Source organism: Tyto alba, unplaced genomic scaffold (genome assembly GCF_018691265.1).
Source record: "Tyto alba isolate M040663 unplaced genomic scaffold, T.alba_DEE_v4.0 Super-Scaffold_8, whole genome shotgun sequence".
Lineage (NCBI taxonomy): Eukaryota > Metazoa > Chordata > Aves > Strigiformes > Tytonidae > Tyto > Tyto alba.
The window spans coordinates 21039632-21066179 of NW_024881329.1; the positions used below are offsets into that span (position 1 = coordinate 21039632).

At 60.4% G+C, this 26548-nt stretch overlaps 1 protein-coding gene across 9 annotated transcripts in view; it reads left to right on the forward strand.

Annotated features, from left to right (window-relative positions):
- Positions 1-864: 864 nt before the first annotated feature.
- The window catches only part of CTNND1 (catenin delta 1), a 31657-nt gene continuing 5973 nt past the window's right edge, over positions 865-26548 (forward strand). For 2 of the 9 annotated variants that reach the window (XM_042784604.1, XM_042784605.1), the window contains exons 1-11: positions 15973-16203; positions 17034-17353; positions 18508-18579; positions 18840-18998; positions 19217-19749; positions 23575-24038; positions 24150-24333; positions 24600-24717; positions 25375-25528; positions 25926-25943; positions 26188-26256. In XM_042784604.1, coding sequence (XP_042640538.1) covers positions 17159-17353; positions 18508-18579; positions 18840-18998; positions 19217-19749; positions 23575-24038; positions 24150-24333; positions 24600-24717; positions 25375-25528; positions 25926-25943; positions 26188-26256 — 1966 coding nt within the window. In that variant the 5' untranslated portion in view covers positions 15973-16203; positions 17034-17158. Of the gene's footprint in view, positions 1107-15971; positions 16204-17033; positions 17354-18507; positions 18580-18839; positions 18999-19216; positions 19750-23574; positions 24039-24149; positions 24334-24599; positions 24718-25374; positions 25529-25925; positions 25944-26187; positions 26257-26548 lie in introns of those variants that run through there. The other 7 variants (XM_042784606.1, XM_042784608.1, XM_032985450.2 and 4 more) reach the window with 6 other exon arrangements.

The following is a 26548-nucleotide window of genomic DNA, read 5'->3' on the forward strand; positions in this document are numbered from 1 at the left end:
TCTCGGGACGGACCCCACCGGGACAGACCCCTCTCGGGACAGCCCCCACCCGGGACAGACCCCTCTCGGGACAGCCCCCACCCGGGACGGACCCCCCTCGGGACTGACCCCACCGGCACAGACCCCACTCGGGACGGACCCCACCGGGACAGACCCCTCTCGGGACAGCCCCCACCCGGGACAGACCCCTCTCGGGACGGACCCCACCCGGGACAGACCCCTCTCGGGACGGACTCCACCGGGACAGACCCCTCTCGGGACAGCCCCCACCCGGGACAGACCCCTCTCGGGACGGACCCCACCCGGGACGGACCCCCCTCGGGACTGACCCCACCGGGACAGACCCCTCTCGGGACGGACCCCAACCGGGACAGACCCCTCTCGGGACGGACCCCACCCGGGACAGACCCCTCTCGGGACGGACCCCACCGGCACAGACCCCCCTCGGGACGGACCCCACCGGGACAGACCCCTCTCGGGACGGACCCCACCCGGGACAGACCCCTCTCGGGACGGACCCCACCGGGACAGACCCCTCTCGGGACAGCCCCCACCCGGGACAGACCCCTCTCGGGACAGCCCCCACCTGGGACGGACCCCCCTCGGGACGGACCCCACCGGCACAGACCCCACTCGGGACGGACCCCACCGGGACAGACCCCTCTCGGGACGGACCCCACCCGGGACAGCCCCCACCGCACCGCCCCCGCGCCGCCCCCGCCCCCCCGGGCGGGCGCCATTGGCGCGCCGGCCGCCGCGGAGCTCCTCCCGCCATTGGCGCGGGGCGCGCTGACGCCAGGGGGCGGAGCCCGCGCCCCGCCCCGCCCCGCCCCCCGCCCCGCCGGAGCAACTTCCATTTTAGGTGCGGGAGCGGCGCGGGGCGCACGGCGCGGCCCGGCCCGGCGCGACCCCCGGCCCGCTCCCCCCCCCCGCCCCGCTCCGGCCCCGGGGCACCGCCCGCAGCTGTCGCCTCTCGCCCAGCGCCTCCTCTCGCCTCGCCGCCGCGGCGGGTCCCCGCGGAGCGGGCTGGGCGGCTGTGCCGCCGCCGCGGGGTGGGCACCCCCCCCCCCCTCCCCCGCCCTCCGCCGCCGAGGAGCCCGGCCACGGTGAGTCCCGCTGTCGGCGTGGGACGCCCCCCCGCCGCCGCCTGCCCGAGGAGGGGGGAGGGGAGCCGGTGCGGGCCGGCGCCTGCCGGGCGCCGCACGCCCCCGCGGCGGGAGGGGGGCCGGGCCGTCCCTCGCCCTCCCCGCAGTCGCCCCGGCGGGGCCGGGGCCCGGGCGACCTCTCCCGCCGGGGCTGGTTGGTACCGGGCCGCCGCAGGCCCGTCGCTGCCCGGGAGCCGGGTGCCGGCCCGGGCCGCGCCCCGCGAGCCCGGCCGGGGTGGCGGTGCCCGGCGCTGGCGGGGGCGCCGGCGGAGCCCGGCCCGCCTGGAGCCCCGCGGGGAGCGGCACGGAGGCGGCGGGGCCGGGCGGCCGCCCCGCTCCCCTCCCGGGGCCGGCCCCGCCGCCTCCGCCGCTCTCCCTGCCCGGAACAAAGGCCGCCCGTGTGCCAGCTTCCCGCGGCCGGCACCGGCCGGGCCCCCCCGCTCCCTTTGTGCGGGGGCCGCCGCTCGGCCCCTCCGCCAGGTCTCTGCCGGGGGTTGGCCCGGGCCTCGGGCTTCCCTCCCGGCGGCAGCCGCGTCCCGGTTGCCCCCGGTCGCCCCTGCCCGACCGAGGACGGGCTTATCCCCCTGGTGCCGGATTTGCCTGCGCCTTTGTTCTGGCGGGGAAGGGGCTGGTGTGCCCGGGGAGGGTTAAGTGTGCGGGTGGAGCAGGCAGCTCCCCCTCCTCCCGCGGCAGGTCCCCTGAATGGAACAGCTCTGAGCTGAAAAACAGTCCGACAGACCCGTCCGCCGGAGTGGCAGCTAACAAGTGACACTGAAACCTCTCCAGGGGAGGCACAACCCCGCTGTGGCCGGGCCCCGGGGGGCTGGGCTCAGCCAGCTGCTTTTTCTTTTAGCCCCCGTTGGCCACGCTGTCATTTAGCAACGGCTCGGCTGCTTCCCCCCACTGCCCAGTGCTTTTCGTGCCAGGAGCCTGTGACCTTCCACGGTATTGCCTTCTCCTGCAAGTGGGCGCTCCCGTTCTTCCTCAGAGCATTGCGGAGAGGAGACCTGGCTTGGCATAAATGCATGAAAGTTTGGGTTTCCCTCTGCTAGGAGGGCTTCTGGCATCTGCAAGGTACAGGCGTGCTGGCCTGCCTCGCAGAGGGGAATCGGGGCACCTCTGTTACGCCCCTGGGCTTTGGGCGAGGGAGCCTGGACAACAAAGCTTCCTCTGATTGTTGGAGAAGAGGGGTGGACCTCCTGGAGGTGCCTCCCTCTCCGTCAAGGGCTTGGTGCTCAGGCTTTTCACAGAGATGGTGACAATGCCGTAACAGGGCATTATTTGGGAGGCGTGGGCTGTCCTTCCACCATCAAGGAACTGGAGGCAGGGCTGAAGCCTCCTGTCCCCGGGCTGTGGCACCCAGCCTTGCACAGGCCTCTGCCCAGCTGCTGGTGAGGTGGAGGGGAGTGTCTGGGCGCGCATGGGACTGCCTGGGCATGCGGAGCATCGTGGTGGTATCTAGCTACAGCTGCCTGCAGTTCCACCTGATCACCCCCCTGCGCTGTGCGGATGCTTTTGGACTCGGCTGCCCAATTCTCAGTGGTGGAATTGAGAACAAGCTTGTCCCTGGATTTGCAGGGAACAGGGAAAGCTCAGGACCCAGGCGTTCTGGGAATCCCGTAGTCAGCGGTCGCAGCTTGTGTTTGAAGCTTCTATTTCTGTGCCTTGCTCTTTCCTCTTCCAAGAAGCTCTTGTGGATGTGGCGAGGTGGGGGTGAGTGGCTGGCGACTTGCAGACTCCAGTCGCTGATGCCCGCAGCACACGCTCCTGTGTGTGACAAATCTGCAGAGCCTGCTGCTGGAAGAGCAGGGCAGTATCCCCCAGAGCCAGGAGAAGTCGTGTGTCGTGAAAAGCCTGAGCAGGGGAATCGTTAGGCTTCTCCATGGTTGTCTTGCTGTCTCCACGCTGCTCCCAGTGCTTTCTTGAGGCAGGTTCTCTTACCTGTTGGTGTTTACTCATGCACTTTAAGGGAGAAAAAAAAAAAAAGGCAGTTCTTAAAAAGCTGTATTCCTTCCACTTGACTGACTTGGCTGGGTTTCTGTTGCATGCAAACAACTGTCCTTCACGATGTGCAGCATTTGCTGGAATCTTGTGTGGAGCCTTCCTGGAAGGGATGGGAGGAGAGAATGAAAGTGGAGCATGCTAGGCTTGCCTGGGCTGCCGCAGAGGGGTGAGCCTCCTCCCTTCCGACTTGGAGGTCAGGCCCCGATCTTTGTGGTTGAGGAGCCCTTGAGGCCATCCTTTCCCTAAAGATGGGTTGGGAGTCAGATGAATGGTCCAGCCCAGACTGTGCAGCCGGGTGTCTCTGTCCCTGGACTGCCTCTCATCTCTTCCCTCCTCCAGCCTCTGGCATGGAGATAAGACCTTGGTCCATTATGTCTGTGCTGGGGGTAGCTTTAGGACATCCAGAAAATAATAGCATAGCTTGGACCATGCCTGCAAGGCTGTTAGCTTCTCAAAATAGCTTACCAGTGTCTGTGACCTTAGGGGAGAGTGCTGGTTAAATCTCTTGGTTTCTCTTCCCAACAACCCCTTGTAACTGTCTCTCATTTACTGCTGGCAAGGACAGAGCCCTTTCCCAAGACTGTGGTGGTACTGTCTCCAGGGAAGTACAGAGCTTTCCTCCTGGCTCTGAAACACCAGCTCCCTGCAGCGTGGTTGTTTTCCCCTGTCCCTGCCTTGCTGACAGTGAGAAGCAGAACTGCAGAGCTGGTTTGGGTCCATAAAAGGCAACAGGTGTTGCCTGGATGCGGTGACAAAACCCAAACCTGTTGGGTGATTCAGGCGGCTCCTCTGTGTGTGACACAGGGCTTGGCCAGCGGAGGAGGTTGTCCCCTGGCACGGAGTACAGGAATGCGTCTTGGCGTGAGGCTGTTGGAAAGGGGCTGGATTTACGGGCTGTCGACCAAAGTCCTTGAGTTCCCTAAGGTGGCCACAACCTTTTCTTTGCTTCTTACCGTCTGAGGAGACTGTTTGCAGGGGGAGCTGTTTCTTGGAGCCAGCTCTTGTGCTGGAAACTCCCAGCAGCAGGCTGATGAGTCCATCCAGCTCCTGCCTGTCTTGTGCCTGTTGCTAATCTGCCTGCCTTCCCACCCAGGAAGGCTGCTGGTGTTGTGTTGCCTGCCGCTGCTGGTTCAGCGTAGGCGTGCCTGTCCCTGTGCTTGCCCTGTCCAGTGGCTGCTGCACACAGGGGTGGTTGACCTGTGGATGAATTTGCTCTGTCTCATTCCTGTGTGGTCTCAGGACCCTGCTGAATGGGCTTCGGGCTGGCAGTGGGTGCTGCGTGATCCTCCTGCAGTACAGTTCCCTGTCCCTGCTTCCCTGCGGAGGAAGCAAAGTTTCACTCACAAGGGATACTGCTTCCTCACTGTGGCCCATATGAAAGCCACATGGCACGGAGGGGTGAGATGAGGAGGCTGCTGGGTGTCGGGGCCGAACTGGTGACTAATAAGCACAAGCTGTCAGGATGGGTGACCCTTAACCGGGGTGCCATCACCTCTTCTTTCATCCGCTCTTTCCAGCGGGCAGCTGTAGGTCTCAGGTTAGCAGTGGGACACCCGGTGTGCGTGGGCCTCGGACTGAGGTGGGAGCCTCCACACCAGCTTCCCCTGCATTCAGGGAGATGAGCTTCCCCGCAAGGGGACAGTCACAGAGGAGCAGTGGATGCCTAGGAACTTGTCCCCATGTCCCTAACCTTGTGCTGCAAGTCCACTGTGACTTTGTGCTGCAGAGCTGTTACCCACTGCAAAAATGCTTGTGCCAGTGTGGGCCTGGGGACCTGATCCAGGCTGAGCACTTCACCCATGTTTAACAATTCATTGCCCAGATGTTTGTGCTGATGGCAGAGCAGGATTTCTTTTGTAAAACCAGAAAAGGTGGCCTTTTGGCATGGCAGAAGGTGGGGGGTGGCTCTGAGGCTGCTGGGGTGTTGTTAAGACATACAGGCATCCTGGCTGGCTGCAACAGTCTTGGTGGGGGTGCTTGCCCAGGCCAGGAGTGACTGGCTTTCCAGCAGAAGCAGGGAAGGGTCAGGGCAAATCGGGGTAGAGGGGTAAGCCCTGGAAACAACTCTTCTATAGCCTGGCTGGGGCGGTGGTGCAGTCCTGGGAGCGCTTTTTAAACATCTGCAGCTCCAAGGTTGGTACAGGGGCATCCCTTGGTGGTCTGGCTTCCATGGTAGCAGTGTGCTGGGCTCACGCCTGCAAGGGCAGGAGCCGTTCCTGTGCCTCCATCCCAGCCCCGACTGCTCCTGTTCCTCTGGGCGTTGGCCCCAATTATAGCAAACGCTGCTCAAAGTTCACGGGCTTCCTGCTGCTGGCCTCTCCTGGGTGTCAGGAACCTGGAAGCAGTGTGAGCCTTACCTGCCTCTGCGGCTTCCTTGGGAGCCGGCAGCGCGGAGGAGGGCTGCCTGTGCCGTGCAGAGGGTGGCCGGGACACTGCGGGGAGCAGGCAGCAAGAGGAATTTCTCTCCCCTCTCACACCACGAGGCCTTTGCCACTGCAAAAGCACCTCCTGGAGTTGCTCTCCCCTCTCATCTCGCATACCTTTTGCAGTTGCAGAAGCACCTCCTGGGTAGGAGAGCAATTACCTGGGGCGAGGAGGGTGGGCTCCCTCCTGGAATCTAGGTGGCCCAGTGTGGGAGTTGGACAGCCTCAGAGTAGATGAATATGGAGAACTGACTCCTACCCTGGCCAGGAGGAGGAAGGCGTCTCACTGTCATCAGCTGACGTGTTTTCTCGACCCTGTCTCGCGTGGTGCTCGCGCTGGTCTTTTCTGAGAAGAGCTCCCAGATCTCTCAGCTGCTTCCCCACTGGTGCTTCCAGCTCCTCTCCTGGCCGGGTAGGAAAGGGGAGGTGGTGGCACTGGGCGGCTTGTGTGTGTGGGTAGCTGTGATGGGTGGGAGGGAGTGTGTCGAACTGCAAAGACGAGTTTTTCCGACCTGGAAGGGTGGGTCACCGGTGGTGTTTGCATGCTGCTGGCAGGCCCCTTGCCCAGTGGAGTAACACATTCTTGTGAACGTGTTGCTGCATGCAGCGCTGCTTGCCATGCCTGGCTCGGGCTGCAGGCAGGCTGACTTGCTCCGGGTGGGGAGAGATGTCATCCTGCCTTGTGCGAACCAGGGTCTGATGGGGGAGGAGGGGGACAGCCTGGGGGTGCTTCTGGGAGAAATCATCTCTGATGTGGAGAGGCCGCCTGCTCCAGGCTGGCTTTGTAGCCCTCCTTCCTCTCTGCTTCTCTTTTTCTCTCTGTTTGTACCTGCAGGAGGGAGCTTTCGGGGCCCTGCAGCTCCCCTCCAGAGCACACTGGTGTGACAAATGGAGAAACCTGCTCTCCCTTGATCCCTGCCCAGTGTCTGTCTCTGGCAGCTGTCCTGGGTGGAAAACCACTTCCCTTCTCTATTCTCCTTCCTTCGGCAGTAAGAGGAGCTGACCTGGGCAGGGCAGATGGATGGGGCCTGGGGAGCAAAGCTGCAGCAGAATCTTACGCTGTGAGGGGGGGCTTGTGGCTCAGCTTCCCAGTCCTGTGTCGGGGAGCCTTGGGAACACCACAAAGTGTCAGGTGCCCCTGTTTGTGCCTGTTGGATGTTGGAGTTGTGTGAGGGGAGACTGGAGAGCAGCAGTGCATGCTCACTCGCAGTCTTAGCGAGCAGATGTCATGCTGGAGTTACAGTCTTGGTGCCTCCTCCGCTCTGTAGAGAACAAGCCCATCCCTAGGGCATGGCAGGCACATCCGTGTCCTTGTGGGGTTGGAAAACAGCATCTTCCATCCTCTTGCTTGTAGAAGAATATTCCCAGCCCTGAAGAGGAATGTGGTACCACCATGAACAAGGAGCCCTTCTCTGCATTCCCCAGAGGCAGAATGCTTCCAGCAAGCTGTCTGGGCACCTGGTCTCTTGGGTGGACCATGCTTTCTGCCTGGCTGGTGCAGCCAGCCAAGGCCAGGCCAGTGGTGGTGGTGCCCATGCCTGGCGTTCCCAGCCTGGTTCCAGGGCGTCTGCATGCGGGCCGGGGGCGGTGGGGAGCGGCCCTTGGCAGGACGTCGTGTTTAGAAGCTTACAGGAAAGGGAAGTCACGATGTCATCTCCTGTCTGACCAGGAAACGCGGGTTTCCTTCCCTTTGGCTTGTGCAGAAGCCTGGGAAGCTGCTTCTCAGCAAACAGGTTAGGGGAGCAGTAGCCAGACATGGCACCAGCAAACAATTTAGGCAGGGGTCTAGGGTAGGATGAAGTCCTGCTGTCCCTTGCCCAGCCTCTTGTCTTTGTTGTCCTTTGCTGTGCATGAGCACTGGCTCGTGCCAGCCCGTGCGTGCACCCTGCCTGGCTATGTGGGCAATGTGGGCTTGGAGCACTGACAGTTGCTGTTACCCTGCCACAGCCCATCATCAGGGCAGCAGCCCCCTTCCCCAACCACAGCAATGATTCAGTCCCTGGCTCTTCCCTGATGCTTCTCCCGTGGTTTTCCTTCACCCATTCATTACTCCCCTTGGCAGGGCCCTCGATGTCGGCTCCGAGCGCAGATGCACGAATGCAATTAGAGAGCAGGGCACCTGATGAGGTCATGCCGAATAGAGCTGGGATTTTTGGCCCAGCCCCTGGGTGATTCGTGGTGTGACTCAGCCTGCTCCCGCCCTACCTGCTCGGAAGTCTGGGCTGGCCGGGAGAGGGGAGGGCAGGAGGGTCCAGTTTCTTCTGGGCGGCTCCCTCAGGCTGCCCCTACAAGGGCAGTTTGGCTTAATCTTGGCAGTTCCCTCCCTGCCGCTCCCTCACCCAACACTACTTCACTGCCTGCCTGTTTGCTCAGGCTGGGGAGAGGAGAGGTGTGTGGCTTATCTGGCAGAGGAAAGGGCACCCTGTCTACTGCTGGGGTGCCCTGGTCTCCCCGGGGCGGGGAGACCCTGGGTTGGGGTTGCTGGAATGGGTGGGGGTCCCTGGGCTCCTGCCCTTCTCTATACGGCTGGTCAGGGTTGCTTGTTAACTTGAATGCTCCTTGCAGAGAAGGTGGATAACACAGGCTGGCCTCCTGGGCTGGGTCCTCTGATCGAGCCCAGTGGTGTGATTCCCACAGTGCTTCCAGTCCTCGGTGCCTTTGTGCACTGGTCGGAGCTGAGCTGTGGCTGGGCCCTGGGGCTGCAGGTGTCAGGAGAGGAAATGATCTCAAGTGGCTTCCCAGGAAAGAGGGGTGTGGGACTCCGGTAAGGGCTCTGTGCTGGGGAAGGGGGCCCAAATCCATGTGTCCAAGTGTCGGGCTGGCACCCCAGTTGTCTTGCTGCTCTGCATCGCAAGCTCTGCTGGCAGGGGCCATCAGCGCAGCACCTAGCCGCAGATTCTTGTGCCCATGGCCCAACGGATGGAGCCTTCCCTTAATCCCACTGGGAATGCTGGCCACCGAGCTGAGGCCTCTCTGCTTGCAGGCAGCCAGCAGCAGATGTGAGCCCTCAAGGAGCTAAATCTGCCCCTGGGATGGGGCGCTGGAGCAGCTTCACCCCATCTGCCATGCCCTTAATCCCCCCCCATTTGGGCTTGGGGGGAGGCAGCTCCCGCGGTGCTGCAGGGTTCACGTTTAACTGAGGGGGACTTTGCTCCCTGGGGCTCTGCTAGCACAGCCCTTATCTCTGCAGAGCCGCGCTGGTGTTTGTTTTCGCTGCGGGAGAGAGGCAGCTGAATGGGAAAGTTCAGCCTGGCAGTGGGTGGGGGGGCCAGCTGGGTGACGGGCAGGGACGCTGCTGTGGCTGGAGCCTGGGGGGGCAACACTGACCTTCAGCACAACGCCGGGGTTCCAGCCAAGCCCTGCGGGCACGGGGACCTCTCGTGTCCCCCACCGAGGTGGCCGCTGTTCCTTGGGCACAGCGAGGAGCCGGGGAGCTGCCCTGCCATCCCTCTGGGGTGGGGTGGGGGAGCCGGGGAGCTGCTCCCTTCCCCCTGCGGGGGCCCGGGAGCCGCCTGGGTGAAGCGGGAGCCCACTGGCTGCCGGAGCGCGGCCTGCCCCGGGAATGCTCTGGCCCCGTTCCCGGAATCCAGCGCTGGGTGTTTGTTTGCTGCTGCGCCCCTGAGGTTCTGGTGCTACTGTGACAGGAAGCGGGAACGCCGGGGGGAGGGAGGCCGGCCGGCTGGGGATGTGCCTGTGAAATCCCTTTGTCCCTGACTGAGCGCTCAGCTGCAAATTCCCACAGAGAAGAGAGAGCTGCCTTTGTGCTGCTGAAGGGCTCCCAACATGTGAATCTCCTGGGCCCCGGGGCTGGGGGTGCAAGCCGTGAGGCTGGTGCCGAGGGATGGCGGGGACCCCCGCCTTGCTGCTGTCCCCAGGGCGGGGGGGGGGAACCCATGCAGCAATACCCCACGGGAGTGGGGCTGTTGGGCCATCCTAGGGCAGCCGGACACAGCAGGATGTTGCTGGCAGGAAGGCTCTGGCCCCGTGGCTGTCCCGCTCGGGGATTGCGGGTGGATGGTGTCTCTGCCTGGAGCCCCGGTGGCTTGGCTGCCTTCCTGCTGGGAGGGACGCTTGTCCTCTTCCCCCAGAGCGCTTGAGGGAAGCTCAAGTGTCCCTTCCACTTGCCGTGGCGCCGGTTGCTCCCTGCAGCCGTGGAGCAGTGCAGAGGGTCGGTGGCTCTTCCAGCCTCCTTGGGGGTCCCACTCGGGCCTGGCCAGGAGGGAAGGAGCTTGTCCCGGCTGTGCTCAGAGAGAGGGGCGTGTGGCCCCCCCTCGCACGCCCGGGAGGACAGCTGCCCCGCAGCCGGATTGCCGGCATACCACCCGAACAAGCCTTGCTCCTCGGGGGTGACCCCGCGCTGCTCCTTTCTCCCGCCGGCCCCACTCGGCTGCCTCTCCCTTCATCCTGCCCGGGCAGGGAACGGCACTGATCTGGCGACCTCAGCTGGGCCAGGGACAGAGATCCCTTCCCCAGGGGGGATCGCCCACCGCGTTTCGCAACCTCCAGCTGCGTCCAGACCCGTCCTTTCGGCCTGATCGGTATCGTGCGTTCTTGGGCTGGGGGGGGGGGGGGAGCGACACGCACGCCTGCTTCCTCCCCTCCAGCGCCGCCCTGCCCCTTATCTCTCCCTCCTTATCGGCCCCGCTGGCTGCCGGCCCGGTCCCTTATAAGGTGCTCGGCCGCGTCCCTCCCCGCTCCCGGGGGAGGCTTCCCCCGCCGACCCGCGCGGCCTTCGTCCCCGGCGCTGGGGGCGGCGGAGCGCGCAGCGATCCGGCTGCCGGTCCGACCAGTCGGGCGTGACGGGGCGGAGGCGAAGCGGCTCCTTTCCCGCTCCCGGCAGCTCGGGCGCCCGGGGCACGGCTGCTCCCCGGGGGAAGGTGGGGCTCGGGCCCGCCGGCGGGGGCAGCCCCTTCCCACCCGGAGCCCCGGCCCAAGTCCGGCGGTGCCTGCGCTCCGTGACCCCCCCCCGGGCGAGCCCTTCCCAGCGGGGCCGGGGGCAGGAGTTGGGGAGAGCCGGGGCACGGCCTGGGAGGGAGGACGCCTCTGCCCAGGCCGGTGGGTGCGGGGGGAGCTGGCAGCTCCTTCCCGCCTCGACGAGGGAGAAACGGCCCCGGCCAGAACTCCCCGGTGCCAAACACCAGGACGGGGGGAGCGACTGCCCACCACCAGCCGCGCTGCTTCTCCTGCGGCCTGTTGTGCTCTCCCGAGCTGAACGGAGCCGCTAATGAGATGGGGATGGGCTTGGGCCCCGCGGGCTCTTCGCCCAGTACCCTGTTGGCTTGCGGCACCTTGGCTTGCCTTAGTGCTCGCTGCCCCAGGCAGGCTGAAGTCTTAAGGACTGACGTGTGAGCCAGGACCCCGTGCTTAGGGCAGGGGAAAGATGCCAAAGATGCTGGCTCATTTATTTTTTACCTAATTGAGACTGACCAGAAGCCTGTTGTGAATTAGCAGGGCTGTGAACCTGTGCAGAGCGAGCAAGTGTAATGCACTGCAAGCGCTTGGACAATTGCAGGCCTGAATTATTGATGGGGTTTCTGTTTTTCCTAAGTGCATCATGATAGGCAACTGGAACCAGGAGAATTTGTTGCTTCCTTTCTCTCTCTCTCTCTCTCGGATGGGGGGTCTGGTGCTGAGAGCTGTTGATGTTCACTTTCGAGGGGCGTACAGCCAGCTGGCTGTCCTCAGAGTCCCTCAAGCTGACAGGGCAAGGCGAATTATTTGAGCGATGTGGCCATTTTTCTTGTCCAGTCGGTGCTGGGGACTGTGGTGGCACAGGAACAAGTTCCTTGGTTGGTGCATCCCTCCTTGTCAGCCTGGTGGGTGGGTTTGGCTCAAGATCCCGGAGCTCCTGGTGTCCCCGCAGGGGCTCAGCCACCCGGGGTGAGCGTCTGGGTCCTTCCTGGCTCTGGCCATGGCTGGTGGTGACGGGCTGGAGGAGAAGGGCTGCTTTGCTCACGCCTCACAGCAGTCGGGGGTCTGCGAGGGGTGTCCAGACATGGTGACAAACCTTGCCACTTGCTTAGCAGATGCCCCAGAGACACAAACAAGCAGTAAATCTGCAGGGAGGGCTGTGTCCTGGCAGTCAGAGCTGGTGTGATTCTGTCCCCCCATCCCTGGTAGCAGAGGGCGGTTGGAGTGAGTGCCTGGTGTATCTCTTGGTAGGGAGGTGGGTCAGGGCTGATGTGGCAGAGGTGGTTTCTGGCTTTCTAGGTGCTTGGGTTGAACTTTGCCCAAAATCCTCAGTGCTGAGGGAGTGGCCTTAGCTCCAGGAATCCCAGGTCCATTGGGTGATAGTTCTCTGGAGACTTGGGTCACGGAGCAGGGCTGGAGCAAGTCCTTGGAAAGACCCAGAGGGCTGAGTGCTGGAGCTCCCCTGCACTGCAGCAGGTGCTGCCTGTCAGGCCTCTTGCCTGTGTCTTTATCTGCTGGATCTTGTCCGTTCTCCCTGGCCTGTGGTGTACAATTCCCCATCTGCTGGCTCGGTCTGGGCTCCAGGGTTAGTCTTTCCATGGCTGACAGAGAAGCACTCCTGGTGGGGAGCCTTCAAGGCTTCAACTCCATCCGCCGGTAGAGGAGGATGCAGGTGAAATCTAGGTGGATATATTTCTGGTTTGGCCCTAGAAATTATTTTTCCAGGCAAAGGATTTGTTCTGGGGGAAGGGGGTTTGGAAAAATGTGCCATGTCAAAGCTGCCCCCGGTGGAAGAGCTCTGAAGGGCTTGGTCAGGGTTTAAGGTGTCTTTCTGGCCTCTACCAAGCCATTAGTCCAAGCAGGAAGATTACGGTGGGACCCTGCATAGGGAAGCTCCGTGCATGATAATCGGCTCATGCCTGCCTCCCTGCCAGCAAGGGTGCTCTTCTCCGAGGGCATTGTGTGTCGAACATCTCTTGTGGACCTGCTCTGGCTTTGGGAGCTCTGGGTGCAGCACAGGGTTGTACTGGTGCCAGGCAGTTGGGAGGTGACATAAGGCCACAGGGATTTATTTGGATGTAAAGCTTTCTGGGTAGCTGCATTGGTCCCTGGGGGTCCCCTCTTACTGATAGCCATGGGGGAAGTCCGCTGGTGCTGCTGCTTCTGCCCTGGGTAGAAGCTGCTCTGGGGTGTGTTTTGTCTTTAGGCTTTTTGTTTTGCCCTGAACCCAGCCAGCTGAAATATTTTTGGCTTGCTGGGGTTTTTAAGTAACGGGTGTGTCAGCAAGTGCCTCTCTCATGATGAAAAAGCTTTCATGCAGCCGTCCTCAAAGATGGTCAGGGTCTGGCTTTGGAAAAATGCTCTGTAGTTGTATCTTCAGAGGCTGAGGAGGAGGGAATGGGCGCAAAGCAGTCACTGGAATCTTCACCCTTGCGGGATCCAGCGTGCTTAGCTGTGAGCTGTCACAAGCAGCTTGCTGGCTGGTGCGATCAGGCTGGGTAGCTGAGGCTCTCCTCTTCCCTCCCTGTCTTGCTTTGAAGATGGCCAGTGTCCCGAGCTGGCATCGGGAGGTGGTGAGGGGCTGCGCTGTGCCTGAAGCCCCTGTCCCTGAAATGCTGGCGTGTGAGACACCGTGGCAGGGATTTGGGGCAGATTCTCCACAGCTGGGAGGGCGTAATGCTGAGTGGCTGTTTGGGGTTTGTGCGTTAGCCAGCTGTAAGGGAACTGCTGCGCTCCAGCCCAGGATGGCGCTGGCGTGTGTCTGCGGGGAAAGCTGGGGACAGCGCTTGCTAACCTCTCTCGACCTGGCACTGCCACGCAGTAATTATGTCTTTAATCCCAAATAGATGAAGAGTAGATGGCTGGAACAAGAGCACAGGGAGGTGGTGCCTCCTGATGGCAGAGGCCCCGGGAGAAGAGATGGGAGAGAGCCCCTTCCTGCAGCAGGTACCCTGTTCTGCTGACACCCCTTGCCTGTGATGAAGCCGTTCAGGGCAGGAGTGACAGCCGTGTATGCAGGGCAGGCTCCCAATGCTCAGAGTTGCTACTCCACTGCTTAATATGGCCTGATCCTGTGGAGAGACCCTCGGGTGACCACTCTTGAGCATCAACCAGTCAGTGTCGATGGGTTTGCAGAGCCACGGTCTCCACCCAGCCTGGGACCATGACCCAAGCCTCTCCTCTGGCTGCCATGATGTGACAGGCTCCCTGAAAGCCCCTCAGCTGCTTCCCCTCCCTGAGGCTTTCTGCTCTGACCTGGTGGCCTAAAGTAAAATGGGGGCCCTGTGTATGTCCCCACACCTCCTCCTCCCTGGGCTCGAAGGGCATTTGTGAGTGCAAAGGGACAAAGAGAGCTTGGCAGGCGAGGAACCTGTCCTGGTTCTGTTCCCCTGCTGTTGTGTTTACTCCCTGTGGAAGGGACAGGAAGGAAACAGCCTCATGTCTGCTCTGGCCCCTTATCTGGGGTTTTTAACGGCCCTGCGAGTTTCATTGTTAGCTTCCATGTTCTCCAGGCCATGTTCCCAGGGGACATGCGGAGGTGGGGAGGCATTTCTGGCTGTGCCGGGCCTGCCTGGCAGCCATGCAAGGCTGGAGGAATCTGCTGGGGTTGCTGTCTCTCCTCTGCGTGCCAAGGAGGCAAACCATGCGGGTCTGTGCTCGCTGCTCTGTACTGAGGCTGCTCGCAACCAAGTGAGCTCGTTCACAAGAGCAGGGTCCCGGCTAAATCTCTCCTTCAAGCCAGTGTGCTGGATCCATCCTCATGCACCCCAAAAATCTGCCTCTTCTGCATAGAGATGGTTGAGGGCAAGCCAGGAAGCTGTTACATAGCAGCACGTCTACTTGGACAAGCTCATGTCATGGAGGATCCCTTCTCTGTAGGGGGGCGTTCTTCTCTTCTCATGGTCTTGGTGAAATACTGCTCTGGAAACGAATTGCAACCAGTGAATGGGGCTTCTGGCTGGGGATTTTGATGCTTCAGTTGTGTGGAGTGTCTGAGCGGTAGGACCATCCCCTGACCTGCTGGAGAGGTCTGGGATGTGGCAAGGAGGTGCTCCCCCTTTCTTGGAGGAGAGGGACCAGGTCGGTGGTCCAGGCTGCCTTTTCCCAGCAATTGGCTGGCTGCAGCATCCTCCCTTCAGTAGGACTCTGTGGAGCTGGGCTTTGCAGACCTGCTCTGTGTCTGTGTGCACTGACAGGGACCTTCAGGGAATCCCAGAAGGCGGACAATCTCTGTCCCTGCCTGAAGTGAGTGGGTGCCCACCAAAGATGGGGAGACTTGGTGAGAGTTGGGATCTGCCAGCACTGTTATGGGAGGCACCAAGCCGCTGCTTCAGAGCATCTCTGTCACAAATCCATGGGACAGGTGAGACCTTGGAGCTGCAGGGGTCAGAGCTGTCGCTGAGTTTCCATACAAGGTTTGGAGTCAATTGGTTTGGAGTCAATCTGTTGAAAAAAGCCGTAGGGCATACCTGTTGCAAGGTGGGAGGAGGGGTAGAGACCTGCGTGCATGAGCTGGGAGTCATGTTTGGGAGCCTCCAAAAGCCTGCTTGGGCTCCAGAGCCAAGAGTGGTGGGCTGTGTTCCTCCTGGGGTGCAGACTGGCCTGCAGCACCCCAGCCCACGTTGGGCTGGGACAGGGTGCAGGGGGATGAGGCGAGTGTGTGTGTGCCACGGCTTCGTCTCTTGCTGAGGCACCACATGGGCACAAGTAGAACAACTGGATTTTTTTAGTGATGAAGGCAGATTACAGGGTAGTGGTGACCAGATGTTCAAAGGCACTGCAGGCAGCTTCCAAAAGCACTTGGAAAAAAAAAAATCCACCCTGCTTTGCTGGGCTCAGTCATGGTGGTGCCATGGTGTCTGATAAGCACCAGGGCTGCTTGCGTCCGAGGGAAACTTTGGGAGGGCAGAGACACAGGGAGGAGTGGGTTTGTTGGGAGTGGTGGAGGCATTTCAGGAAGGGTTTGATCTGGATACACTTGAGATGGTGTGGGAAACTAATAAAAAACCCAGAAGCCTTGCTCTGAGCTCTTCTGAACCAGCATCTGCTGCAGGCTGAGACTGGAGGAGCAGGGCTGCCAGGGAGGCAGATGGGACAGGGCTCTGTGCGGGGAGCGGGGTGATATTGCCTGTGTGCTTGGTCCCAGGTCGCCGTTACAGATACACCGGGGCGGTGGTACTGGGCGGGTGGGCAGAGCTGATGCTGGAGACCGTGGGAAAGCAGTTTCTGTGCCGGCTGCCTGGTTTGAACGAGTCCCCACATGCCTGCCATGACTGCTGGGGTTTGGGAAAACCTCTATCGGGCTTGCTGGAACTCGGCTGGGCTGTGCAGGGGGCAGAGGGCTGAGCCCTTGCCACTCCTCTCCGCCTGTGCTGTTCCTCCGTTGGTGGGGAACAGTCAGATGCTGGGGGGCTGCTGTGGGAACAGCGCTGCGTTTGCCACCCCACCAGCCCTCTCCAGACACTGCTCTGTCTCTCAGAGAAGAGGGGGAGAGAGAGAGGAGCCCGTTTCCCCAGTCTGTTGCCTGCCCTGCCTCCTGTTTTGAGTTCACTCGTGTGATTTTTTTTTTTTTTTTTACCCCCTCTCCTGCTGTCCCTGCAGCTTTCTTCCCTCCTGCTTCCTCACTGTGGTGGCTGGGCTATTTCTCCCATGACTCTCTTCGTCTAGACCTGGCTGTCCCGTGCCTTTGCCAATCAAACCTGAACTTCCTCCTCTAACAGGTCTGTATGGAAGAATATTGCCTATCTCTATCAAAATGTGTTGATTGTGGTGTGCTCGTTCACTGTTCTCCTTTGGAGGGGATGTTGGAGGGGTCCAAGCCAGTGCCTGTCCCTAGGTCTGTGGGCTGAGGACCTCCTGGGGTGGCTGCAGCTTTGAGAGCCCTGGTGAGAACCTGGAGGGCGGTGAGTTTTGGCAGCAAAGCGGCTCATGGGGTCTCCTTTATGGGGATCCCCTCCCACTTCCTTGCTACACAGGAAAGGGGATGAGTTGTAGAGCTGGGGCTGACTCCCCACCTCCTGTCACACTGGGGAGGAGGGAGCAGATCAAGTGACACAGCCCTCCCTCAGCCCTTCCCTGGAGGAAATAATGGGATGTGGGTCGCTTCTCATTCTGCTGGAGAGTGTCCCCTGTTCTGCCCAAGGGACATGCCCTCCCTTCCTGCCACTGACTGCAGGCAGCTTTTCCTTGTAGGGGAAGTTTTCCTGCAGCCTGAGGAGGGCCCTTGTGGGAAGAAGGAACCTCCTCAGCACACAGTAGTTCTTCCGAACCTGGCTCAATCCCAACTGCTTGGTGTGATGGGGGAGGACCTTCTGCCCCCAAAGTGCCACTTCTCCAAGCTTAAGTGCTGGGGCAAGGAGCATTTAGTCACACCTGGGGCTGTGCTGCTCTGAGACCCTCTTGCCAGCTCTCTGGTGGTGGGTGGGAATGGGTGTTAATGCCATAAGATAATTTTTTTTTTTTTTTTTCTTGTTCTGAGAATCTGTCTTAATGAAATCAGTCTCTTCTGACCGCTCTTCTCTCCTCCTTTCCTCTTCCAAATAATGTGCAGTGGAGAGAGGGGCTCCTGCCCTTCTGGGTCACTTTTCTTCCCCTCACCTTGACACCAAGCCGCCTTCGCTTGTGCCTCCCTGTGCCCTCCGCCCCTGCCCTGCCCGTCCTGGGCACCCATCACCCATGGACGACTCGGAAGTGGAGTCGACCGCCAGCATCCTTGCCTCTGTCAAGGAGCAGGAGGCACAGTTCGAGAAGCTGACCCGGGCGCTCGAGGAGGAACGGCGCCATGTATCAGCCCAACTGGAACGAGTCCGGGTCTCCCCACAGGACGCCGGCCCGGGCTTGGCCAACGGCACGCTCACCCGGCGGCACCAGGTAAAAAACCCCCTCGGCAGAGGTGGGTGTGGAGGCTCCCAGAGCCCCCGTCCGTGTCAGTCCTGCCTCGGTGGGGGCAGCCCTGGGCCAGCCTTCCTTCCTTCGGCCCTCCTCGGACGTGTGAGGTGGAGGAGGGCTAAGCCGGTCTCATAACACTGATGGTACTGAAGGTGATGTGGGGATGTGCAAACCTACCCTGGCAGCCAGAGTGTTCCAGGGAGAAGAAGCCAGTCTGGATGGTCTTGCTGCCAGGTCACCTCTAGTTTGGTTTTGTGAAGGTTGGAGGCTTCTGTATTCAGTCCTGGGCATCGTTGCTCCCCATCCCACTCAGCTTCTTGGAAGGCGGCTGAAATGCAGGAGTTGGTGTATAGCTGTGGGGAAGTGTGTGTGTGTGTGTGTGTCTCCCTCTCGTGTGACAATGGGCAAGTCCCTGGAGTCTTGGTCTATCCCCCAAACAGCCAAACCAGGACTGGGAGAGATCTCTTTTCCCTACAGGGCTGGAAATTCAGTTTCATCTGCCTTGGCTTGAGGTCTCTCTCCTATTCTCACTTTCCCAGGCTCTGTTTTGGAGAGGGGTGCTCGGAGGGCTGGTGTGTGGTGTTGTGCAGGAGGCAGGTGCCTTTCCAGGTGTGGAAGGTGGTGGTGCTGGGAGAGATGCCTGGGTCAGGAGGAAAGAAGGGGTGGGCAGAGAGGGAGCGCGAGAGTCAAACAGTAGCACTTTACCATCAGCCGCCGAGCATCCACCCTGTTCCCTCGCAATCCTGGGGACCTCTGGGATGTCGCTTGCAGCTCCTGCATCAGAAGATGCGGAAGGTTCCAGGGCTGTGCTGGGGGAGCAGGGAAGGGGCTTGGCCATTCCATCAGGAGCGTGTGGGCACCGTGGGAGAGCTGGGATGTCTGGAGAGGAGCTGAGTGGCGTGTCCTCTTCCGCAGGCTGGAACGGGGGGTGGTTTGCTGCACTTTGCACAGGCCCCCGGGGAGCGTGGTCCTCCCCTGGGAGTGACGTGTGGGGTGCGCGCTGGGTGTCTGTCAGATGCAGGAGATGGCCTGCTCAGGGCCTGGCAGGGAAGTGTGTGTGGGGGGGTGGGTGTGTGGGATCCCAGCAGTGGGAGATCACTCTCGTAACAGGCCTGCTGTGGTGCTGTGTGTTTCAGAACGGCCGTTTCCTGGGCGATGCTGACCTGGAAAGGCAGAAATATCAAGATTTAAAGCTCAACGGGCCGCAGGTAAGGGAAACTGAGCTCGCTGGCTGTGGGCAGCCTGCTTGCTGGGAGGGGGGTGCAGGGGCAGGGCTGCACTGTCCCCACCCTAGCTGGCAGGTGTTTCTAATGTGTCATCTATCCTGGTTTGAAGGGGCTTTGGCTGTGAGGTTGTTGGTACCCCTTCCCATGCAAGACGATATTAGGGCTCCCTGAGAGGTGAGATCTCTTGACTGGCTGACTCCAGGGCGGTGGAGGGCTGACTGTCTGACCCTTGCTCCCCTCAGGACCACAGCCACCTCTTGTACAGCACAATCCCCAGGATGCAGGACCCGGGCCAGATTGTGGAGGAGACGTACACTATGGAGGAGGACCCAGAAGGGGCCATGTCAGTTGTGTCTGTGGAAACATCAGACGATGGGACAACCCGGCGTACAGAGACCACGGTACAGGCCTGGGGAGAGCACGGAGGGACAGGGCTCTTGCAGGGACCCTGATGGCTGGGGTGCTACAGCCATGATGTCTGCCAGCTTGCCGTGCTGTGAGCTGAAGCGGAATGTGAAATCTGCCTGGAACAAGGTGCTGGGCTGGAAGGGGAGTCTGGGGACCACGGGGGTGTGGTAGATTTTCCTGATGGGAGCGTGTCCTGCATCTATCCCTCTAGGTGAAGAAAGTGGTGAAGACTGTGACCACCCGGACGGTGCAGCAGATGCCGGTGGGGCCTGATGGGTTACCTTTGGAAGCCTCTCCTGTGACCAGCAACTATGTCCAGACCATGGACAGGAACTTCCGCAAGAATGGCAATGGGGGCCCCGGGGGCTACCTGAGCCAGCCGGGCACGGCCACCCTCCCTCGTAACTACCACTACCCCGAAGGCTACGGCCGCCCCTACGAGGACGGGTACCCGGGCAGCGATCACAGCTACGGCAGCCTGTCCCGTGTCACCCGCATTGACGAGCGCTATCGCCCCTCCATGGACACCTACCGGGCCCCCAGCCGCCAGGACATCTACGGCCCCCAGCCCCAGGTGCGTGTCGGGGGCAGCAACATGGACCTCAACCACTTCCACCCTGAGCCCTACGGCCTGGAGGATGACCAGCGCAGCGTGGGCTTTGAAGATGTGGACTACGGGCTTATGTCTGACTATGGCACGGCCAGGCGGGCAGGGACCCCATCTGATCCTCGACGGCGGCTCAGGTATGCGGCAGGAGGCGCTGGGGCGGGGGACTATGGGGTACTTTAATTTCACCCTCTTCAGAGGAAGGACGATCGCAGAGACAATAAATACCGTGAGCTGAGTCACATGCGGCTCATGCAGGGAGAAAGCTTGCATCCGCTTCTAATTGTCTGCTTAATTGGTGGTTAAAACTCAGTGCTAATTGAGCCGGTCATCCTGCAGCAAGGAGTTCCACTGGGAGGTTGGATGTAGCTCCAGGCCCTTCCCTCTCTGTGCTGCCTGTTCTGCTGGTGGGATGGCGGGCTCATCTGCGCCCCGGCCTGGCTTAACCAGCTGGGAACCGTCCCCGGTGCGGGGTGTGCGGCACAGCCCTGTGTCAGAGGTAGCAGCAGCCTTGTGATCCTGCTGTCACAGCTCCGGGGAGCGGTGCTGAGCCCAGGGCTGGGGTGAGTGAGGCTCAGCCCCACAGTGCCCCCGGGGAGCGTTCCTCCAGCACAGGGCAGGGCTGGAGAAGCTGCTCAACCTGTCTGGCAGTAGCAGCTTCTCCCTCTCGTTTGTCCGGGGTTGTTCGGGTGGCTCCTCCAGCCTGAGTGCTGAGCAGTTGCCCTTGGGCAGCCAGAGCAGGGTCTTGGTGGTCCTTTATCCCCCCTGTCTGGCATGTGGTGGGGTGTCCTGGGATGTTACGTGTCTGAGGCAATGACTCCTCTAGACTTGTGTCTTGTGCCAGCATTGTCTCTTGCACAAACACTGCTGCTGCCTGATTAAGCCTCTCTGCCTGCTCCACTTGCTGCCTGGGCTGTCAAGCAGGCTTTGGGGAGGTGCTGGAGGACTGCTCAGAGGGTGAGGTGGGAATGGAGCGAGGGCCTGAGCCCTGAGTCCCAGAGACAGGGAGCAAGCTGTGTCAGCAGGCTGCGATGGATGTAGCTCTCCCGAGTGCCCTGGGCCAGGGGGAAACGGGTAAGGCTGAGCACAGGCTGCTTAGGCTCCTAAGACATAAAACAGAGGCGGGAAGGGAGGCTCTTGCCAGCCCCTGCCGGGGATCTGCCCATCTCAAGGCATGTACTGTAAATCCATGGTAGCTCCTGAAGGGACTAGAGGAGGAGCTTTGTCTGTCCTTTCGGCTTGTGCCAGCACAAGTGTTTCTGTTGCTGTGCCGAACCAGTCCGGGCGGTTGTTCACCCAGATTGATTTCCCCAGCTCGCCTCATCTTGTGAAGCTTGTACTGGCTAGAGGAGGGCAGGCAGGGCTGCTGCCCCCGCTGCCTGCACTGACTCGAGCAGCCTGCAGGAAGCCAGCATTAACAGTTTTGAGCACGTGGCTGTCATGGCTAGCCGCTCAGTGAGCAGCTTGGGCAGAAGGGGTTAAGCAGGCATGTCTGACCTGTGGCTGCTTTGCTCCAGCTTTCGAACATTCCCCTGGGTTCTTGTCTGGCCCAGAACGCAAGGGCAGGAGCCCTCCTTGCATGGCCTGATCTGAACCGCTTGGCCTTTGAGACCACGAGTCCTCTCTGCTGGGCTGGAGGGTGTCTGGGCTCCTTCTGCCTGTCCAGATCCTGGAAGACAGGAGTTGCAGGAGCTGCAGCTGGGTGGGAGACTGAGAGACTTGGTCACAACAGAGGGAGAAGGTCCCACTTCCTAGCATGGCCAAGGAGCAGCCTTGATGGAGATGTCACCTTGTCCTGAAGCGATGGTGCAGGGTATGGAAGATGGGTTGGTGTGGCCCGTGAGTGGGCTCTCCCATCCCAGGCAGACCAATAAAGATCGCAGCAATCTGTGGAATCCAGGCGCTGTTGAGCTTGGCTTGTCCCCTGCCTTCTCGGTTACCATCTGCGCCCAGCTGCCTGGCCTGCAGGAATGGGAACTGGCGAGATCAGTATCCCCCCCCTGCCTCAGATGTTTGTCTTGAGCAGGGGCCTGGCTGTTAATGACTTCCTTCAGGGAGGCAGCTTGCCAGGCACGCGGGAGACACAGTGCATGCTGGCTGCCATCGGCCGCAAAATGTGCATGTCCCCTCTCCTGTGGCTCTTGTTGGAACTCCCTCTCTGAAGGGGAAGAGGGAAGGGGGGTTTGGTGGCAGCACAGGGTGTGCTTCCCCCTTCGGGGCCAGCCCCATCTCACCTGGGGGTGCAGGGTGGGATCCATTGCTGAAGGACACTCGTGGCTGGGCAGGAGCTCCCTCTCAGAGCTCGTGAGTCTTGGTGTGAGAGTGAGGTCAGCCGCCGGCTGTGTTGACAAGCATCAGGTGGCTTGTTTGCAGTGCTGGCCCTCAGCTGTGTTTTGCTCCTGCCTTGTCCTTCTGCAGGGATGGTGGTGGTCGACGTGGTGCACTGAGCACTGTGCCCCGCAGCAGCAGGGAACCACTCCCGGAGCGGTTGGACTCCGGTATCTCTTAGTAGCCAGGCCATGTGGCAAGCAGCACATTTCCCCATTGGGACATGCTGAAAGCCAACCTTGCAGCCCACTGCCGCCGTCTGCAGTGGAGCTGTGCAGCAGCGCCTGGAGGGGATGTGGCTGTGGGAGCTGGTGGAGGCTGTAGGTGTAGCGGTGGTGCGGGGAACAGACCTGCTACCATCCTTCATTGCAGCTTTCCCTGCCTGCTCAGGGGCAGGGGGGCTACCTGCACCTGATTTGGGAGCTCAGAAGGTGACTGAGCAGTCCCCGGGGCAGATGCGAGCCAGAGGATGCTACCTCATCTTGGACCTTGATTGTGTGTCCCCAGTGCCCTGGCACAGAAGGTCAGGCCCCTTTGTTTAAGTGCCAAGTCCCCTCCCTCCCTTTCTGTTGGAAACTGCTGGATTCCTCTGCTGGGGTGGGGGAAGGATTATGTTGCTAATGACTACAAAAATAGGGCGAAAATCCAGGATTTTTTCGTCTATGTTCTGAGGGTGTTAATGTCACCTTGGTGTGTGGGGGACTAGTTGCACTTTCTTTCAGCTTCCATGTACTTTTTGGGGCTCATTCCCAGTGCTGCTAGGTCTGTGGGTGAACCAAGGCAGGTGGTGTTGGGACCGCAGCTCTTCCCTGTGCCTGAGCTGGGAGCAGTGAAGTTGATCCCTGGAGCCCGGCTGTCTTTTGACACCCAACTAAGCCCTGGGCAGCAGTGTAACTTGTGTATATTGCTGCGCATCTGCAGGCAAAAGAGTTTGAGTCCCATCCTGGTTAAAAAATCTTTGCTCTAGCCACGACGTTCTGAAATAGTGGCAGTGGCTTGGTCTTGCGCCGGCTGCGGGGCAGCTGAGGTGACAGGGTGCAGTGTTGGATACAGCTGGACGGTGCAGCCGAGAACTGGACGGCCCAAAACTGGACCCTGGGTGCTTGCTGTGGCCAGGAAGAGCTGGTGTAACCCCTGGGTGACGTGCTCTCCCAGCAGTCTGCTGCGGTGTGAACTTGCCCTCTAGCGGCTGCAGGCCCAAGTGGGCTTCTGTGCGTCGGGCTGGCTCCTGCCCCGGGGAGGTTAGGCAGAAACCAGTATCCAGCCTCTGGCCCAAAGCTAAACGTGGTGGGTGGGAAAGGACCGGCATAGCTGTTGAGGCTGCCTTCTCCTGGGGAACAACGGCCTGCTTCCTGAGCAGGTCTGGGGAGACGTGGGGGGGGGTGCCCTCCTGCGGCTACGGGCTCCAGCTGGACCCTGTGTGGGGAGCAGGAAGGTGCCCTGACGCTGCTCTGCCCCTGGGCTCCCCAGCCCTTGATGGGAGTTTGCCCGGTGCACTCCAGCAGGGTAGTGGTGACTAGACACGGCGTGCATTTCAGCACGTCTTCTGGTGGGCTGGAGCGGGCACAGTATCCTCCCCCCACCCCCCCCCCAAGTCTAGGGCTTGTGCTGACACCTCCTGCCTTCTCTCCTAGGAGTTACGAAGACATGCTGGTCGATGAGGTGGCCCCTGACCGGTACTACTGGGCCCCTCTGGCTCAGCACGAGAGGGGTAGCTTGGCGAGTCTGGACAGCCTGCGGAAGGGAGGTCCGGCCCCGGGCAACTGGCGTCAGCCGGAGCTGCCAGAGGTAATAGCCATGCTGAGCTTCCGTCTGGACGCCGTCAAGTCCAACGCGGCCGCCTACCTGCAGCACCTCTGCTACCGTAACGACAAGGTGAAGACGGAGGTGCGCAAGCTGAAGGGCATTCCTGTGCTGGTGGGATTGCTAGACCACCCCAAGAAAGAGGTGCACTATGGTGCCTGTGGAGCCCTCAAGAACATCTCCTTTGGCAAGGACCAAGACAATAAGATTGCCATCAAGAACTGCGATGGGGTACCTGCTCTGGTGCGCCTGTTGCGGAAGGCCCACGACATGGACCTCACGGAGGTCATCACAGGTAATGGCTCCGGAGAGGAGAGGAGGGGCTAACCCGTTGGGGGTGAGGGGTGCGCAGTGCGGGGTTTTTAAACCCACGTGGTCTGATCACCTCCTGGTTGTGGCATTGCAGGAACACTGTGGAATCTGTCCTCGCATGACTCCATCAAGATGGCCATTGTGGATCACGCACTACATGCTCTGACCGATGAGGTTGTCATTCCCCGCTCAGGCTGGGAGCGGGAACCCAATGAGGACTCGAAACCCCGCCATATCGAGTGGGAGTCAGTGCTCACCAACACCGCTGGCTGCCTTAGGTACGGGAGTGGGGCTATCAACTGCTGGCAGAGAGCTGCTGTGGGTTGGGGCTGCTGTAACTCTTCTTTCTGGCTCTTCCTGGACTGCCAAAAGAGGCCTGCAGAGGAGCTGCTCTCCTAGAACAGCTACCGGTGATGCAGTCCTTGATTTTGGAGGAGTTTCTCTCAGCGGAGAGGAGTCACCGGAGCTTTTCTCCGATTTGAACTCTGCTGGATGTGGGCTGCTTCTCACCTGCCTCCCATGACAGTTCTCTCCTGCCTTCCAGGAATGTGAGCTCAGAGCGGAGCGAGGCCCGTCGGAAGCTGCGGGAATGTGATGGGCTGGTGGATGCCCTGATCTACATTGTCCAGTCTGAGATTGGCCAGAAGGACTCAGACAGCAAGGTACCACAGTGGGGGTGTTGTCGGGGCACGTGCAGAGCTCTGTCCTCGTCAACCAGCTCTAGCAGTACTCTGCTGTTCATGGTGGCTGAAGCTGGGTTCATCCCAGAATGGATGAAGAATGGACGGAGGGAATCTTTACCAGGAAGGGATTTGGTCCGACAGGAATCCGGTCCTGGCTCACACCTTTCCATGATCTCTGCTTGGGAAGAGAGAGGCTGTATGGGGTATGACCTGGGTGCTGTTTGACTAGGATGTGTCTAGCACTCAGCCTGCAGTTCGCAGTAGGAATGTTGCCCCTCCCATAGTGGTCTAGTGGTGGCACTTGTCCCCATCCTGATATCCCCTGGTTCAGGGCTTCCTCATCTCCCTTGATAAGGTGTTAACTTGAATTTTCCTTGAGCCTTTCCTCAGACCTTTTGTGCTTATGGCAGAGAAATTTTTTGGCCCAGCAGAGTATGAACTCATGCCCACAGAACTGGCCATGCCTGCTTTGGGATGGGGATATGCTTCAGATCTATCTGAGATGGACCTGCATATCCCCTGGTTCCAGTTCAGGCCCCCGTGGCCTGGCTCTGGGTTGCAAGCTGTGATGGGGCCCTCAGAGACATGGGACAGGCACGTGCTGATCCAAGTCAAACCATCTGGCTTTCTCTGTAGCTGGTGGAGAACTGTGTGTGCCTGCTGAGAAACTTGTCCTACCAAGTCCACCGTGAGATCCCCCATGCTGAGCGCTACCAGGAGACGCCTCTGGTCCCTGCCAACAATGCTGGACCCCATGCTGCAAGCTGCTTTGGTGCCAAGAAGGGCAAAGGTTTGTTGAGAGGCAGCAGCATGGAGGGAGGTGGGATGCAGTTCTACTACAGTGGAGCTTGAGGGTGGTCTGGGGTCTCTGTGCTCTTACTCTGGCATCTCTTGTGTGAAGACTAAACTGCAGCTTCCTCTGGAGATGCAGTGGTCCATGCCTCCCCTGGCTTTGGGAGCTACTGCTTGGCTTACCCAAAACATTTGACACAAGCTAATGGTGGGTTTCTGTGGTGGTGGGATGGTGATGGATAGACATTCACTAACTCCACACCTTCCCTTTTCTTCTGTGTTGCCCCTTCCCCTTCCCTTTGCTTTCTTGCCAAATGATCTGCCCCATGATGCTGTTGGCACTTATCTTCTCCTGCCTCCCCTCTCTCCTGTCCTTCTCTCCGCTTCGCCAATAGACGAATGGTTCTCCAGAGGTGAGTCTGCTCTTGGTTTTAATTTTTCCATGGTTTGATTGGGTGCTGTCTCTAGCTCTCTTTGTTCCCACCCTGAGCTGGGCATGTACTGCCTGCACTGTGGCTAATGCCCTTGATGTCCCCTCCTGGGACATGCTGGTAGCTTTGCTTCAGCTCGCCCCTGGGCTTGTTCTTGTAGCAAGTGTCAAAGAGCTGTCGGGTGGGGAGAGGAGGTGTCTTATGCCTCTCTGCTTGCCCTTTGAAGGTAAAAAGCTCCCAGAAGACCCTGCTGCCGATACAGTGGATTTTCCCAAAAGAACAACTCCAGCCAAAGGTATGTTCCTCGGTGTCTCTGTGCAGGACTTGGGTGTGCAGGGCTGCTTTTCCACAAGTAGCCCAGGAGAGGAGTGAGTAGAGTTGATTTCCCATTGAAGTGAGCCTCTCAGAGGGGCAGAGGTTTGGTTCGGAGGAGGTATGTTTCTGGTTGCCCAAGTACCTGTGAAAACAGTAGCTTTGCCACAGGCAGTTGTGAGGGTGCTTGCTGTGCTTGGAGGAGATCAGTGCTGCCTCAAGGCAGGCTTCCTGGGGCTGCAGAGGGAAGTATTGCCCTAGGGACTGAGGGACAG